The sequence below is a fragment of the Haemaphysalis longicornis genome, unplaced genomic scaffold (genome assembly GCF_048455015.1).
Source record: "Haemaphysalis longicornis isolate Haplotype H1 unplaced genomic scaffold, Haemaphysalis longicornis Haplotype H1 scaffold_3, whole genome shotgun sequence".
Classification (NCBI taxonomy): domain Eukaryota; kingdom Metazoa; phylum Arthropoda; class Arachnida; order Ixodida; family Ixodidae; genus Haemaphysalis; species Haemaphysalis longicornis.
This window is the reverse complement of record NW_027526335.1, coordinates 87,931,148-87,948,919: the sequence shown is the minus strand read 5'-3', so window position 1 is coordinate 87,948,919 and position 17,772 is coordinate 87,931,148. Positions and strand designations below refer to the sequence as shown.

General features: G+C 46.1%; 1 protein-coding gene across 1 annotated transcript in view; it reads left to right on the top strand.

The window, feature by feature from the left end:
• Window positions 1-8,912: 8,912 nt before the first annotated feature.
• LOC144173321 (uncharacterized) overlaps window positions 8,913-17,772 on the top strand; it is a 64,707-nt gene continuing 55,847 nt past the window's right edge. Inside the window, exon 1 of the mRNA XM_077701804.1 lies at window positions 8,913-9,282. Coding sequence (XP_077557930.1) covers window positions 9,271-9,282 — 12 coding nt within the window. The 5' untranslated portion in view covers window positions 8,913-9,270. The remainder of the gene's footprint in view (window positions 9,283-17,772) is intronic.

Here is a 17,772-nt window from a genome sequence, read left to right as displayed (position 1 = left end):
GGAGAAACACAGATCAAAAGTCAGAAGAAAGGTAAAGTCCCGTAGAAAGAGTAGACCTAAGATAAAAAAAAAACCTCAGACACTAGCTGAATATGGTGCAAGAAAATGGTGCAAGCAAAGATCAAGCAGAAAAGCGAACAATGAATGGCAGAAATACGGAAGAAGGACAAAAGCGCATCCAAGAAGTTTTGGAACCATGTAAAATCACTAAGCTCAAAAAACGATAACCATCAAAAATTCCTGATTGATGAGGAGGGGGAACATTTAGAAGGAGAGCACGCGTTGGCGCATATTCATCGAGTGATTAGTGAGAAGTTTAGGACAATAGTGGTAGGGAAACCAGTGCCGATAACACCAGCGCCACAGAAGACTGCGGTAAGGGAAATAAGTTTGAGCAACGTTCATTTGGAAAAAAGCAGAGCAAAAGGTTTCCCCCCAGGCAGTAGTGGGCCCGGACGGAATACCAATGCAACTGATAAACCTGCTTGGACCTAAAAATAAGGAATCGTTTATGAGAGCAATAGATAAGGTGATATAAACCATACAAATACCAGAGGACTTGTTAGAAAGTAGGATGAATTTAATATATAAAGGCAGAGCAGACAAAGCCAGTATTTATTCATACAGACCACTCACAGTAACGTCAGTGGTGTATAGATTCGTAATGCAGGCGATAAAATCAGAAATTCAAGCATGGATGGAAGAAAATGAAATACTTGGCGAACTGCAGAATGGATTTAGACAAAACAGGCGACTGGATGACAATTTGTTCGTGATAACGCAATGCATTGAAATTGCGAAAACACAGAATAGACCACTATGGATCACGTTCTTGGACATTAAATGGGCATATGACAACGTAAACAGAGAACGGCTGTGGAGAACGCTGAAACTCCAGGGATTAGATGACGAGTTAGTACAGTTCCTTATAGCAATCTATAAAGACAATAGAGTGCACCTTACTTGGGAAGGGCACAACTGCGCCCAGCAGGTCAACATCCATCGGGGACTGAAACAGGGATGCCCTTTGAGCCCAATACTGTTCATGCTTTACATGGCAGGGTTAGAAAAGAAACTGGAAGAAAGTCAAGTAGGGTTTAGCTTAACCCATATGCTGCAAGGCGACGTGGTACAACAGCATATTCCGGAAATGTTATACGCAGACGGCATTGTTCTTTTAGCTGGTAACCAATCCGATATGCAGCGGCTAATAAATATTAGCGGCCAGGAAGCCACCGACCTCAGGTTAGATTTCAGTGCAGCAAAATTAGGAATAATGGTTTTCAATGACGCTACCACTGGTGTAGTGTACATCCAGCAAGGCGAATTACCTAGAGTGAAGGAATATAAATATTTGGGAGTGTGGTTAAACGAAGGGGATAACTACTTAAGAACTCACGAGGTGCAACTTAAGGTTAAGGGAAAGCGAAACGCAGCTATAATGAAGCATAGAGCTCTGTAGGGGTAAAACAGCTATGAAGTAGTAAGAGGAATGTGGAAAGGAGTAATGGTTCCGGGTCTCACGTTTGCAAATGCTGTACTCCGCTTAAAATCAGACGTTCTATCAGGCCTTGAAGTAAACCAGAGAACGGTAGGACGTTTGACCTTAGGCGCGCATGGAAAAACAAGTAACGAAGCAGTTCAGGGAGATATGGGCTGGGCATCGTTTGAAGTTAGAGAAGCACAGAGTAAAATATGCTTTGAGATGAGGTTGAGGGCAATGGATCAACGAAGGTGGGCAGCTAAGGTATTGAGGTACCTATACTTGAAAAGCGTGGACACGCAGTGGTTAAGAAAGACCAGAAGGCTAACGATGAAATACGGAAAGAACAGTGGAGAATCCAAAACAGCCAAGGTAACCAAAAAAGAGGCAAGGCAGATTGAAACGAATAAATGGAGGGAAAAAATGGAAGCTAAAACATCGTTAAAGGTGTACAGGGCTGAGAAATTGAACATCAGAAAGGAAAATTTCTACGATAATTCCCAGGGCAGTGCTTTGCTTTTTGAGGCTAGAGCAGGTTGCCTGCGAACTAAGAGTTTTGTGGGGAAGTATTAACAAAATGATGGGGTATGCGTGGTCTGCGGAAAAGAAACAAACTATGTGGCACATAGTGTTAGAATGTGAGGGTATCCACCCAAATTTACATGAAGGGAATATTGGGCTTCCAGAAGCCCTAGGATTTAAGGGTATCAGAGAGGAAGTTAACTTCAAAGCTGTCGAGGGGACGAAAAGAAGATTAGAATGCTGGTGGACGAAAAACAGAGAGCGGAATATTGCCTAGGACAGTTACCACATGTAACAGGAAAAAAAAAGTATTTCGGGCCTAATAAGCATTAGCGCCTGCCCTAAGCAGCGCTAGTATTAAACCAAGAGTGGAAAACATGGTTGTATTAGTCCTTTTTGGTAAGATGACATGGCATTACCCCGCTTCAAAGGGGAAACCAATAGCAATCATCATCATCATCATCATATGCATGGAAAACTGGCTAGACACCATCACCGCTCGTCCGGACCTTTGTGGGCCGGGAAGATGTTGAAACTTGCGATGAAGACGAAGATGAAGCTGGCACCGAGCTCAGAAAACGCATAGGCGAAGAAGACGAAGACGACCAGGCGCGGCGACAAGATTTCTGCTTTGAAGACGGTTCTCTGTAAATAATGTAAATATATGTGCTTTTCTCCGACGACGGCCTCCTGCCTTGACTCCCTGGACGTTTTCCACACCGGAATTTTATAGGTTTGCCTTGGAGTTAGTGGGTTTCCCCAGAAATTTTCTTCATGACGAGCGATAAAAGGCAATATTTTGAACACGCCCAACCACGGTTTGATCCCCCACAAACTGGCTTTAGACCTTATTTAGAAAAAAAAAAAAAAGATTCCCTGTGGCTACTCAGATGTGTAGTAAACCGCAAAGGAGTGGGGTCGCTCCCCTAATTACGTATTTGTGGAGATATGCGGAAGACCTTTGATAGCGCTAATCGTTTTGCAACGCTAGAAAAGTCTCAGTTTAACTCCAGCCACGGATCTAAAAATGGGATGTGAAACATTCTAAACAGGCGATAAACTCAACTCGCAGCATCGGCACCGGGATGGACCCGCAGGATTTATTACGTGGATAGGGATGTACCTCAGGGGTCCATCCTGGGGCCGCTGCTGTTCAATTTAGCATAAGTAGGGCCCAGAACCTTCCCTTCTAGTAAACGGGCTGCTCCTCTAAATTGCACAATGTACAAAAATAAAAAAAACTCCCGCCTATCTCGCGGGAACCCCTGTGTAGATGCGACGCATAGGTGGTTCACGTTGCAGCTGGACATCGGAGGAACGGCGCTGGAACGATGGAGCGGAGCGGCGCAGGCACCGCGTTTTATAGCGCGCATAACGGTGAGGGGACGCGCCGGCGCCAGTGCGTCTGCCGCGGCTATGACGCAACGCAATCCAACACAATCCACTTTAATCCAATCCAATCCAAATCCAATCCAATCCAATCCAATCCAATCCAAGCCAAGCCAAGCCAAGCCAATTCAATGCCCCTAGCGAGAGGGGGGGCATCGGAGAGGAGGGGGGGTGATCGGCGGAGAGCGCAGCTCGCGCGGCGAGGAGAATGGGGGAGGGGCGGACGACAACAACGCCGACGACGGTGCATGGACAAGGCGAGTGAATGAGATGCAGTCGCATCTAATATCAACATACACCGTTTAGAACTCGAAAACCTTACTGGTACTGAGCGCGACCACGGGCGGCGCTGCGAAAAGCACTCACGCGACATCAGCCAAGGGACTTTCGTACATGTCGACTAGTTCACTCGGGCTCTCTGTCAGTGCTGTTAATTCGCGTTCACGCGGTGTATGATGCTTGCCCGCACTGGATTATGTCTGCATAACTCTTTTACCATAACCTAGAGCTTCAAACTGCATAAATAGGCCGTTACTGTTCTAGCACAGGTGATAAGATAATCACCGGGGTGATACTCTGGATTTGACAGCAGAGTCCAGCCCGCTATGGAGAAGACGCTGCCCCAGCGTCGACAGTGAATACGGCTTATTGTGACACAGATTTCACTGGATCATTGGCGACTGCTGCTCCGCAAGTTGAGGCCAGCGAGATTCACGTCCCCCTCCATTCCCTTCCACTGCGCCCCCAGCAGATCGGCCGGCTCCTCAGCAACGATGACGCCGGTGCTATAGGGTCGCAGCCGATGGGTAGATAGGTACTTCCCGACAGCACATGCCCGCATTCGCAGACAACGGGAATTCAGTTGCCGCTTCGCGGCCACAGGCAATGCCGAACGCCGGCATCGTCTGTTTCGCTGAATAGGCTTTCGCAATAATACAGTCAGATTTCTGTGCAGCCCGACTTAAGGTAGCCTAAGAAGTTACAGACGCCCCTATAGGGTTTATTCTATGATGCGCGTGAGCATCATAAATAAACATTGTTGTTGAGTCGTAAAATCAAAAATACATAATTTCGGTGTTTTAGACGCCGACGCTGTACTCCTGGGATATGAAGCGCGTCGCAGTGGAGTGCTCCAGATTGATATAGACCATGTGGGGATCTTTGACGTGCGTGAAATATCGATACAAGTTCTTTTAGTTTTTCCCCTTCATCAGAAAACGGTTTTCGAGGTCAGGATCGAACCAGCGTCTTTGGTTCAGCAGCACAACGCCTTAGCCACTGAGCCACCACGGCGTGGCCGTGGTGGGCGCGGTGACGTTGCTGTCAATGGCAATTGCTTAATTCGCCATGAGAATCTGAGGGCTGGTGTCACCGGCGCTTGCCATTCTGTAGAGTGGGTATGTGAGCATCGGGAGTTGGTATGTCCAGATCACAGTACAGGAGCGGCTGGATGTCGATGGGAGAGGCCTTCGTCCTGCAGTAGGCCTAGGTAGGATTGTGATGATGACGAATCTGGGGACGACGACAATGATGACGATGGTGGTGGTTGTGGTGGTTGTGGTGGTGTCGCAGCCAAATTGGAAGTAATAAATTGGCTGTGACATTCGCTCGGCAGCTGACATTGTCATTACGCTTGAGAGAGTACACGCTTTGAGGATGTGGGTGGGTAAATTATCGTCGCAGCCAAATGAGAATCAGGCTGCTACCACTGTGACTGGACTATCTACGTGAGTGGGTAAGGTTGCAAGGCCAACATGTAGCCTTAACGTTACGTGATCATAATGTTGAACCTAAAGGCTTGTGCAAAGCAAATTCAAATTCAGTGCACGTCAGGTTTCGGTACCGGATGACGACGTTAGACCTTAAAGCGCAATGGTAGGGCTAACGTCGGGCACTCGCGTACCAAATGGGTACGCGAAGTTAACGCGTACCTCCCGTTTGCCGGCACATGACGCTGTGCAGCCACTGAAGACGTTTGACCGATACATATCTGCGTTTGCTGATAATAGCAATTGTGATGAAGTGTTCTAATCACAAGAAGCTGGTGGTCGCTGCCTGTTGCGCAAACTCGGGCAAGTAATGCGTAAGGGACGCCTGCCATGAGAGAGAGAGAGAGAGAGAGAGAGAGAGAGAGAGAGAGAGAGAGAGAGAGAGAGAGAGAGAGAGAGAGAGAGAGAGAGAGAGAGAGAGAGAGAGAGAGAGACTTTTATTACGCGTTTCTATGACTAAGGATGGCTTGTTAGTCCAGAAGTGCAAGCGCCGCCTTTGCACGCTCTGTCCTCTCGCTCGAGGTTAAGGTTACTTGAAAGGTATGGCACGAGGCCTAATTCTGAAGGTGGATGTTGAAAAGTGTTAAGTGTGACTCAGTGTGCACTCTCACGACATCTTTTCGCGCGTTAAAAACGAGACCACATTTCCTCTTCAGACCATAAAAACAAACAAGAAAAGCTTCAACAGTCGGTTGGAGTATTTTGAGCCTGTCCTAAGAGCAGCGCTAGAATAAACGAAAGGTATGATATATATACTATTTTTGGTAAAAGGACATGTCATTACCCCGTTACACAAGGGGATACCATTATCAATCAATCAATCAATCAATCAATCAATCAATCAATCAATCAATCAATCAATCAATCAATCAATCAATCAATCAATCAATCAATCAATCAATCAATCGATCGATCAATCAATCAATCAATCAATCAATTAATCAATCAATCAATCAATCAATCAATCAATCAATCAATCATCAAACCTAAAACCTGGGTGCATATGTTACCTTGTTTGGCAATAGATTTGTTATTTCATAAGCCGTGCCCCTCATGTTGTGTACTCACGCGAGAAAGAGTTGTATGTTGAATTCTGCCGATGTATTTCTTTGTCTTCACTCCTGCATGGGCCCGAGAAGGGCCAGCAGTATCTGTAAATAAATAAAAAATAAATAAATAATCAACTCAGAAGATCTTGAACCTCGATAAGGGAGGAAGATTTCACTACCTAGCCGAATGCGTTAAATGTAGAGCCACATTTTCTGTTTATAACAGAAACACATCGAAGGAATATTGAACATACTTTCAATCAAACCTAATAGTGTACGGAATGAACCAGGAGAAGGCAAGCTAGTAGAAAATCATGGCTAAAAAATGTTTGCGTTTCTTAAAACGCGAGAAGATCCGACATTTTTCTTTCGCAGCCCGTCGGTTGGTTATCAGAATAATTCAGTAGCCTTGAAAAACGGTGCTTCGGCGTCTGTATTGTGCAATTACGGCGGCAGAGCGGGAGTTCTTTACTGTCCTTTTACGGTTGCTTTACGGTTGCATATGCTAGCTTGTTTGGCAATAGATTAGTTATTTCATAGGTCGTGCCCCTCATGTTGTGTACTCACGCGAGAAAGAGCTGTGTAACTGCGTTGATAGTTCACTCTAAGAATATTGAAGGAAAAGAGAAATATAGAAGAATCAGAAGAAAAAGTTGAACCGTACTTGAAACATGTATACCGTAAGATAACTTTCGATGTTATATCGCACGGTGTGCGATTGCTCGCGGCGCCCAGTAATAATAATATGTCCCATTACCCCTTCTTTCTGTTAGTCCCACGTATATTATATAAAAGACGTGCACGCTATACAGGCGCGTTAAACCGGATGTACCGCCGACTGCCCACCTTTCCGCCCCCCCTTCTACTTCGATATTCACTGTGGCCGTCTTACTTTCGGATATGAATGTTCGCTCTTAAATTATCTATGGGACCCCTCCCTGTGATCTATTGTGCCATGCATTATAAGTATTATTATTTGCGAAGAGCTCTTGCGAATGTGATTGCCTACCTGCTTAATGTGTGTGTCTAAATCTTTATTGCGCAAGGTGCGGCCAGTGGACAATGAAAGGAGGAGGTTGGTTGAGTTGGGGTGGGGCTCCTCTAGGCGCTACATACCTTGGGCTACGTCCGGTTCTTTTGTTTATTTGCGCAGGGAGAGTAACGTCTCCTTGGCATGTCTGAGTTCCACGGCGTTGTCCACTCACATACCACTAGAAAGGCAAATCAGCTGTGGCCTGCGTCCTAATGGATAATATACCCTAGTGGATCCTATGCGCGCTTTCCCAGCAACGTTGCGTCAGTTGAATCGCCAGATCGAATCAAATGTGCTTGTTTCTATCCAACGAACAGGCAATCTTGGTTGTGAGAGAAACAAATTATGGGGTTTCACGTGCCGAAGCTGCACCCGGGCTATGAGGCGTGCCGTAGTGGAGGGCTCTGGATTAATTTTGACCATCTGGGGATCTTAAACGCGCGCCGAAAGCGGCCGCCGCAGCCGGGAACCGAACCCGCGTCCTTGGGCTCAGCAGCACAACGCCTTACACACTGAGCCACCGCGGCGGCTGTAATATCGGTTATGCAAAAATAAAAGCACCGGCAGTGTTTCCCCGGGAAGAAACTGTCCGTTACGAAGCACTCACTGTGGAATCTTGAGCTAAGAGCAAGTTGTAAGAACCACGGCCTCTACTTTCTGATGCCTGCGCTACACGGAAACTTTTGATTGACAATTGGACTCTCGCCCATAACTGTGCCATATGAATTTACAATGGGGCACTCGATAGATAATCGGTTTAACGGCCTTCCGAAGGCTTTTAAAACGACTGTGTAGCACAGGTATTAGTAAAGTCAGCTGTTTATATGGGGAATGATGCAACATCATCCGGTTGTTTCGGTGGTGTGGTGTATAAGGTGGATGAGAATAACGAAAAAAAAAAAAAAGTCACACAAACTCGAACCCCCTAAGCACTAAGCTGCAAAGTCGCACGCCCTACAGAAGTGAGAAAGAAAGCTGTGCCACTAAGTTAGATGCCATTGTCTCTGCGGAGGGCGAGCGAGTCGCACGCAAGCCACGCGTTGGTTGTTTCTGGCTTGAGTATTGAAATCGTATCATTCGTGTCCTGGGTGAGATGTATGAAGAGCTTTTCATCCAGCAACCGCAATGCCCCTTCTCAACTGAATCGAGTTGATGTAGAATCATGTCTCGTGTCGTAACCAAACACACCTTCAGGCCCACGTGTGCGCGAAGCAGATGTCTGAGAAAGCCAACTCATCTCACATACGTAAGGGGGGGAGCTAACTGCTCGTTGTTTACCTGATCTAACCCGCAATTTTGCTGTCGCACGGCGAGTGGCCAGTGACAACGAGCACATCCCGGAACGGGAACCAATCCAGCCGCCGGAGCCGGCGTCCGTTTCGGTCTCCTTCCGACGACGAGGTTTGTGCGGACACGAGCGCGTTCCCGGCGACCCGGCGTCGTCCCACGGCTCCTGGGGTAGCTTGTTTTTGTTTTCTCGGGCCCCCATGTCAGAGGCATGCCAAACACGGCGGCGGCTGTCTGCGGCGCCTCGAGCGAGCGGCCGATGCTGCCGCCGCTTGGGGGAGGGCCAGGCCCCGGCAGACAAGGAAACAAGGTCACGGCTAGTCCCCCCTCTCTTGGCGAGCCCGCCCGTCGTATAAAATCTAGAACAAGTTCAGGGTGAAATAGTTGCTGGCTTGGCATTGATCCTCGCGGATGCGGCGGACGAACTGCGGCGTGCACGTTTCTCCTCCGACGACGCCGAAGACGACGACGACGACGAACACCGGCGCACCGCCCTACCCGACAGACAACGGACCCCCTCCCCACCGACGACGAACCCTTGTTTGAACGCGTGCGCTGAAGTGATATCGGACCGGTGCCTATTGGAGAAGGTTTACGCCCACCCGTTTCTCCGTTTGTGCTGACCGCCTACACGGACGCTCTGTCCACCGTGTTCGCGCTGAACTCGCCGGACTCGAGTGGACTACTCCTCTGACTGTGTTGTGCACGACGAACCGAAGAGACAGCGCCGGTGCCAGGATGTTGCCAGCCGTGAGTACCTGGTGAAATTGCACACCATTTTGTTTATCCACGCGACGCTTGTGTTAGTAAGCATCGTTAGTAAGCTTCAAAGTAACCTCGTTAGTGAGCGTCGCTATTAATCTTCCGACTGTCCTTTAGGTCCTGGTGGAAAGAATTACCGTTATAGCTCCGCCAGTTGGGAGAACTGTGAATTCTTTTTAGCGCAGCACAGTGTAAAACAATTGTTGATTCGTTATCGTGGCTTCTAGTTTAGGAAATAGCAGAAATTTAACCCGAAGTGACCCCTTTAAAACAGCTTGGTAAACTTTGGATATATGAGATCGAACACGTCACTCACTTAGAATAGCCCCAAAAGCAGTTATATACTTAAATAATAATCTTCAAAAGCTGTCTATATCAGCCTAATTCAATTTTTTAGGTTTTTAACTCTTAGTATTCCGCCACAATTCCTTGCTGTGGCCTTTCTTTTGCTTGCGTTGCTGGACGCAGGGTAAACTCGTTATGGGTCAGTAAAACCTCGACGCTGTATTATAGAATTTCATAGTGAATTGGCAATTAAAAAAAAACGTTCAGCAGTAAGTCGTCTAGTTTGATGGGTCTTGTGCACTTTACCGATGCCAAATTTAACGAAAAAAGACACGAGTTCTTATTCCGAGTGAAAAAAAGTCGGAATTGTCAGAAGGGATTGGAACACATCTGCTGTAAATAAAAAAATGAGAAAATAAAATTCTTAAGCCCCCTTGTTTTCAAATAAAAAAGTGATAAAGGAGGAAATAAACAGAAGAGAAAAGAAAGCGTCAGAAAACTTTTACACTCAGAGCGCAGTAAACTATTTAAGCACCTTTGAAATTTGCGGAAAAACAACTTCTTTTCTCGCAAAAAACGTACCATGAGATGTCATTGGCATGGGCATACTTAACGCAGGATGAAAAAAGAATGCATGTGAATTTGTAGCTTACACCGCCGTTTAGAGTTTCCCTGCAAATAAATATCGCCACCGTTTGTGTTCGTGGACAAAATACAAAATGTTGTTTTAAGCTTCAGTTGCTGAAGATTACAGGCACTCTTCCCAAGAATGCCTGTAATGAGCGTTAAAAGACAAGGGTAGGTTATCGTCAGGAGCTTTTACTCAAAGCCGTAGCACCCCCAAAAGGCATCCAAGGATGTTTCAGAAGTCTAGAAGTGTAAACTTTGAAGGTGCGTGAAAGATGTCCTGATTTGTGGCACCGTTGCTAAGGTGGGATTATCTCGTGTTCGGGGACCGGTTATCTTAGGTCGGGAAGAAAAAAACAACAACAAATGAACTAAGACTGGAGCTCATGTTTTAAAAGTTATAAAAGTGATTCATCCCGCATCAGCTCGCCTAACTGAGCTTCGTCAAATGTATCGTCGCCCTTAATCGACCTCTCTTCTCAAGAGGCCTTCGATCCCGATGAGAATAAAGCTACTTCTACTGCCAACCTAATTCCCAATCTAAAAGCTCGTACCTAGAATTTGTAGAAACAAAGGCGAATTCGTAGAAGCCGCGATAACTCAAACGTTTTGTTACAGGGTTTTCTGGCTTCATCTATCAGAGTTTCGGGCATTTCGGAACTTGAAAATAAGCAATTGTCATTATCCTTCTTCGTGCTATTTTCGATGCATAATGTTATGCGTGAATGCGCCCTTTTTCGTCGTTGTTCGTCTTCTGACCTATATTTAGTCTGTTTACCAGTGTCGAACTCCAACGCTTGCGTTTGAACAAACTGTGGGAAACCCGTCTCCCTCATCACTGACTAAGTGATAGTCGACAGGTGTTTCGAAGAGCAGCTCAAATCTAGTCAAACTGCGTTGTAAAGCGGCTCGGTTATGCAACGAAAAACGAAAAAAAGTTTCAGAATCAGCGCAATTGACACGGTGGTCCATTTGCGCAATGTAATGAGGTCACTTCACCGCCGGGACCTGCCCGGGGAGGAAAACGCGGCGCAAAACGTTTCGACCTCTTTCGTATGCAAGTGGCGCCGTGCGCAAAACGCACCCTCGTCGATAAGCGTGGAATGCGGAATATCTGCTTAGCTCGCTCTACACACGCCGCGCGGGTGTTACGCGCCCCTTTTTAGACGTGGGCAGATTGAGTAATTTATTGTTCGTGGCACCTCGTCTGTTTTAAACTGAGCATGGCCAGGCCACTCTGTATCGATCGATGTACCGTCTAACAATGAGTGGATACTGCAGCGCTCAAGGCACGACAAAAAATTGAGTGTCTACGCACGAACTATACTCTTCACCTTCCAAGTGATTGGATTAAAGCTGTCAGTCAATGTGTTGATGACCACAATTACATTATGTGTTTTAACATGAAATTGTGAATCTTTATGAGCCAGAAACATTTAGGTCGGGTTCTACAGGAGAACAATTTACTCAATGACGTTGCATCGGTCCCATTTTTCGACACGAAGAGATCTGGGAAGCTAAGAAACAAAGCTGTTTTAGCGGGCAGGGTTCAGGAGAGAGAAAAAAAACTGCTGTTTGCATACGCATTTATCTTTACTAAAGCAGGCCGCCTGCAGTCAAACGGAGAAGCTGAAATAGGAGCAAGCAGCTGTACGGAGTCGAATTCAATAACTTATAAGGTTAAGCTAGACGGGACAGATATTGATGGATTGGGTGGCTCTTGGTTCAGTTCCTTTTCACATCTTCTGACAACTTCATGCGACTTACAACCAGTACAAGTGCGCATTGAATTTCATGAGGCCAAGCCGTTTTCAGAAGCTACCAATAGAGAAATTAGGGTACTGTTTTCTATTAAACGTTTCATTGATTAGGTGGGGCTCATATATGTGCGTTTAAAATTGAAGTGCCCAGCTGGTCATCTGCGTTGGCATGAACTCGTTGTTGTTATACTATACATGAAAGGCGGAGAAAGTATGCTTGAAATTGTGTAGACTCGCTTGCAGTTGCTTAAGTTTTGTGACTTTTTTATTGAGTACGTTCCTCACTTTGCACATTCGGTACAAATTTTGTCACTCGAAGATTTCACGGGAAATTTAACTGAGAGTAGAATCGAGCAGTGTTTCATCAAACGTTAACATTGTGGCTTACACTAAGCCTATACGCGATAATAGAAAGCCGAGATCAAAAGCAAAAGAAACACTGTAAGCAATCATTCTCCCAAGACATGACGTCCAAACCTTCGTAACATCTTCCCACGGCCCCATGCTCCACCAAGGCGCTCTCTCTCATGACACGGAGGCGCAGCTTACTCGTAGCAACCTAAACAACGTTTTTTTTTTTTCAAAATTGCATAAGAGCGACACACACAGGCTTCCAGCGAATGAATGAAACGACTTTATTTTCATAAAACAAGTGCAATTTTATGCAGGATATTTAGGGGGGAAGGTTGTGCGTAGGCAATTTGACTGGCCTTAAATCCATGTTAGCAGGTAGCAGCAGAGCAAGAACGCTGATTATCAATTAGACAATGTGATTAGCAATTAATACGCGAGTAGCGAACGCTGTCATTTGCTACACACCAGTAAGCATCACACTGCGAATGCGTCTAGCAATTAAACACAGGCACCCTGGCTGGAATGTTATGCGGAGAAAACTGATTTACAAATTTTGCGAGGGCAGCTACTTAAAAATACCGGGATGTGGCTACCGGAAAGCACGATGTTTTCGTTGCCGACTCGAAGAGAAGGAAATGCATGTGTTTGTCTGACTCGTTTGCCTCCATGACGTAATTATTTATATGCAGCAAGCCCATGTCAGGACTAAGTGGACGAAACAGTACAACCACATCTTACTTGCTCAATGTCGGGATTCACTCGTGCCCACAATAAATTACAGACGTTGTTCAAATCGAGAGAATTAAAGAGCGAGCAGCTCCATGACCTCAATATCAAGGCCGATAAATTTATAATTATTCGAAAATACTTACAATGCAACAACTTTTGTTACATTGCAATATCTGCTGTTCGTTGTGGCAAAAAGGCACCTGTGTTTCATGGTTTTTGCGCACTTATATTAATGACTGATCTAAATTTTATCTTTCTCTAACTTTTTTTGTGCGTGATTGGCCTTGAGAAAAAAGCTTTTGGTAAATTTTCTTTCAATAGATGGAATAGACCTTAGTTGGATGCTTTGTTTGAGGAGCATATGACTTTCTCGTATGTTGCGTAATATTTTATTGTATATGAAAAGCACTACCCAAATAGCGTATTTTTGGTACTTCCGCGGTAAACAAAATGGTTGTCATTAACAGCAAATTAAACGTGTGGACTGAGCCAACTCTTGTAAATATGCGTCTTAGAAAATGCTTCAGTAGCTCATGTCGAAGAATCGCCATAAACAAGTAGGACGCGGGCGGCGAAAGTATTCTGCGAAGAAGAAACACATCTCAGGTGAAAAAAAAAAAGCCCAAGAAAAATACACCTCCTCGTGCTGTCATTGTTTACATTCATAGAACATAGAAACCGTTCAACACGGGGTTTTTGAAGCCAACGTGAATTGTACGTACGCTCAACACGATGACCCGATATGGTACGTCTGAGGGGATCGAGGCGGTGTATACGCCTCGAGCGCGGCCTGTAGGGGCGCCACTGAAATCCCCCTAGCGGCCCGTTTCGAAAGCAGGCGCGGGAGTCCCCGGCCCGCTCCCCCCTGTCGCCGTTGCTTTTGGGGCTCGTTCAAGACAGCGATTTACCGTTTGTCCGCGTTCGAAATACCGAATAACGTGGAGCAGGCACTCTGTTTGCAAGCGTGGTATGTTCACGAGAGTATAAACGTTTATGACGCGATATTAGTGAGATCTATATGAGCGCCAGGCGTGTGTCACAGGCCGGCGTCCCGAAGCCAGCATTTGCATGCAGCTGATTGCAATTCCGCTGCCCTGAAATTTAGTGACTGTGTCTCCGTAAGCAGTCTTTCCTCCGATGGTCATGTTGCGGCCATACACACTATGATGTAAATCGACTTTGTGCACTTACAAAATCTAGCGGAGCACTCATACCTGACAGCACGCAAGTTACGCCTGCCAATATCACATATCAGATATTGATCAGTACCATGAACAAGCTAATGCGGCATAAATTTCACAAACATTGTACCAAAGAAGTACCATTGATAATGCAAAATTACACTCCGGAGTCAGCACACGACGACAAATTTATTGCTGGGTCGTCTTGTCCCGAGCGAGGTGAGCGCTCGCGAAGATTCATCTGTTACATTTATCCTCCACGAGAAGCGCGAAGATGGGTTTAAAGAGTAATCCGCGTCCGTGACCAAACTCTTCTTCGAAACACCGTCATATGAGTCATGACACAGGGAGACTGCAGAATCTAGTATAAACCGAAATCAGAGACCCTTATCAGATACGACACTCTTCCAACGAGCCCGTGTGTACGAGATTTCGGCGCGCGTTAAGGCTCTAGGTGGTCAAAATTAATCCGGAGCCCTCCACTACGGCGTGCCTCATCGTCTCCGTTGCGTCGGCGCGTTAAACCCTGCAATCAATCAATCAACTCTTCCAACGACACCTCGTATCGCTTGTGAACTGCCTACCCAGTATTCTTCAAAAAATGAGTCCGCCGAGTGATCAGCCGTTTTTCAAGGCGAAAAACAAACGAAAAGTGAACACGCAGCTTGTGTGTGTGATTACTAAAACGTTCATTCGTTGATTTCGCTCCGCATTTGTAAACAACGATAGTTGAGCGTCCTCCTCCTCATCCCCCCCCCCCCCCCCCCCCGCCCATGTCTAGCGAAATATCAGTGCATTTCGCATCTAGTTGGTCTGGTGAATACTACCTTGCTCAAACAAACGTCTTTAGCATTTCAGAAGCTGCACTCGTTTTTTTTATTATTCCCGTACTATTCTATTTATTCCTTACTTGCAGACCATTCATTTTCCCGTGGTTTCATTAACATATACCTTGGTTCTTACTATAAGGCATGAGTGGGCACATATCTGACTTAACATTTTCTTTTCCGTACTTAATATTTTCGCATGGCTTATATTCCCATAAAAGGCACAAGTTTTTGTCAGCTATTGGGTTATCACATCCCCGAAATATATTTTTCTACGACGTACGTATTCGAAGCAAAGCCGCATTTGTTGTCCGCGCTGCAAAACGAACCAACCTTTTACAGTGCCAATATCAGGTCTAAACGAGGCGACAATAAATAGAATTCACTTGTGCTGACGTGTTCGAAGGTGACAGCGGTGATATGCTGCTGCCATCGCCGACGCCCGCAAGAGCGGCCAAGAAGCGCGCAGATCCGCCTCCCCGGGTAGCTCTTGTTGGCGTTAGAGCGCTCTACCAAGACGCAGCTGTTTTTTTAAGTGCCCTAAACGTGCAGTTAGCTTACAGACGTCACCATAAAAAGTTGTTTAGAGCGCGGAAAGGCAAATAGAAGCGAAAGAAAACCAAAACACTGCATGACCACCTATCAGCCACGCAGCGCCAATCCCGCAAACGCCGCGGAGAAGCGGCGGCAGGCGGCGCAGCGATCGCGAATCTCGAGGCGTATGGCGGACTGCGTAGGCACAACGCGAAAGCACCCTCGTGGGGAAGCGTTTCTCGTGTGGCTATATGCGGGGTTAATTAGTTGGTCAACGCATTATTTTCCGCCAGTAAGGAGGAGATGTTCCCAGATATGCGTGAACGTGGGGAGGAGGAGTTGCACAGTAGCGCACGAGCACTGCCATGGTAGCTGACGCATGGTCGAATATACCAGTTAATAAATGAACAATGCTGCAGCAAGAAGTGTCCCTCGGACTGTGTGGGGAAGCTACCTTCCAAACTATTCTAGGCAGCTGGCTTGCACACCCGAAATGTTCTCATTGTAGCCAGCAACAGTCTTCTAGGAAGGGGTAGTGCGGGTATGCCAGCTTACAGGTCACGCCTATGAACTCACTAAAAATCAAGTACAACCATAGCGTATCCTTCCTTACACGTCCTGCGTCATTTTCTTCACTTTGTTACGACATGAAGGAAAATGAAGGGTAGGTGGCCTATCTTGTTTGGCTCCTATTGTCGGTAAGTAATGAGGTGAATTGTTTCACCAGAGCAATTTAAGGCAGTTTTACTTAATTATAATGTGGTGGTGTATCCACGTGAGTGAGTGAGTGAGTGAGTGAGTGAGTGAGTGAGTGAGTGAGTGAGTGAGTGAGTGAGTGAGTGAGTGAGTGAGTCAGCCAGTCAGTGAGACAGTGAGTGAGTGAGTCAGTGAGTGCGTGTGTGTGTGTGTGTGTGTGTGTGTGTGTGTGTGTGTGAGAGAGAGAGAGAGAGAGAGAGAGAGAGAGAGAGAGAGGGAGAGAGAGAGAGAGAGAGAGAGAGAGAGAGAGAGAGAGAGAGAGAGAGAGAGAGAGAGAGATATGGTACTTTGGTGAAGAGGGCTTGTAGTACACGTTGTCTACAATTTGACGACCGCGCTTGAAGATGTCAACCCGCGCACGGTTCCAAATGTGTCCTGGTGCACGCGAAAAAAATGCGGTAACTGCTCAAGCGGACATTAAAAAGGTGACCGATGTATTCAAAGGATCAAAGCCATGCTAGACATACACATAAATAAGCACAAACCAGCCACGTTAGCGATATTTACAAACGCCGGAGTGCAGAAATGTAGGAGCACAGGCAATCAAATGCCGTTACCGTTTTAGACGCGACAGTGAGAGACGCAACGTATGGATAAATGAATGAATAAACGCCACTATTATAAATCGGCCCGAGGGTCAGGGCTGTTTGGGATACATAAATTTGTCGTTACCTCAATTAACCTGGCACGCTCATACGCGCTGATTGGTCTCTGCTAATTCAGTGTTGAAGGGCTGGGGAGAAGTAAAATAAAATAGCATCCGTTTACAAAAAAATATAATTTTCGTAGCAACGATAAAACAGCGGTAAGGCAGACGAGGACGAAGCGACTAGAAGAAGCACCTGGCACTATCACAAATCACCCCGAAAAATACCCCGAATTATCACTGTGCCACTAAGCACAATGAAGTACCAATATAAAGTACTACAAAGTACCAGAATGTACCACAGAGCCTCCCACGAATGTATTAATCGCTTTGTCTTCACCTGTCCTATCGCTATTTTCTTGTTACAATGCCTTACGAACAAGCTCAAACCAGTCCTTATTTGTCTCTTCTTTTCCTTTCTTTCTTTCTTATTTTTTGCGTTTCTCTTTTTCTTTTCGAGATCAACGTATTTATTTTTACCTCAGACACGTTTATAGTATTAACAGGAAGCAAAGAAACCTGGTTAAAACGCTGGGCACCGCGATGCTTTGCCACCATGCAGTGCAGGGTATCGAAAAAAACACATTTGCGTCCTGTATGGAGAAATGAGCAATCATGCTGCATGGGAACAAACTTGTGCGGACGGTGAGAGAGAGAGAGAGAGAGAGAGAGAGAGAGAGAGAGAGAGAGAGAGAGAGAGAGAGAGGAGAGAGAGAGAGAGAGAGAGAGAGAGAGAGAGAGGAAACTGTACTGAATATTTCTCGTTGTAAACAAAGAAC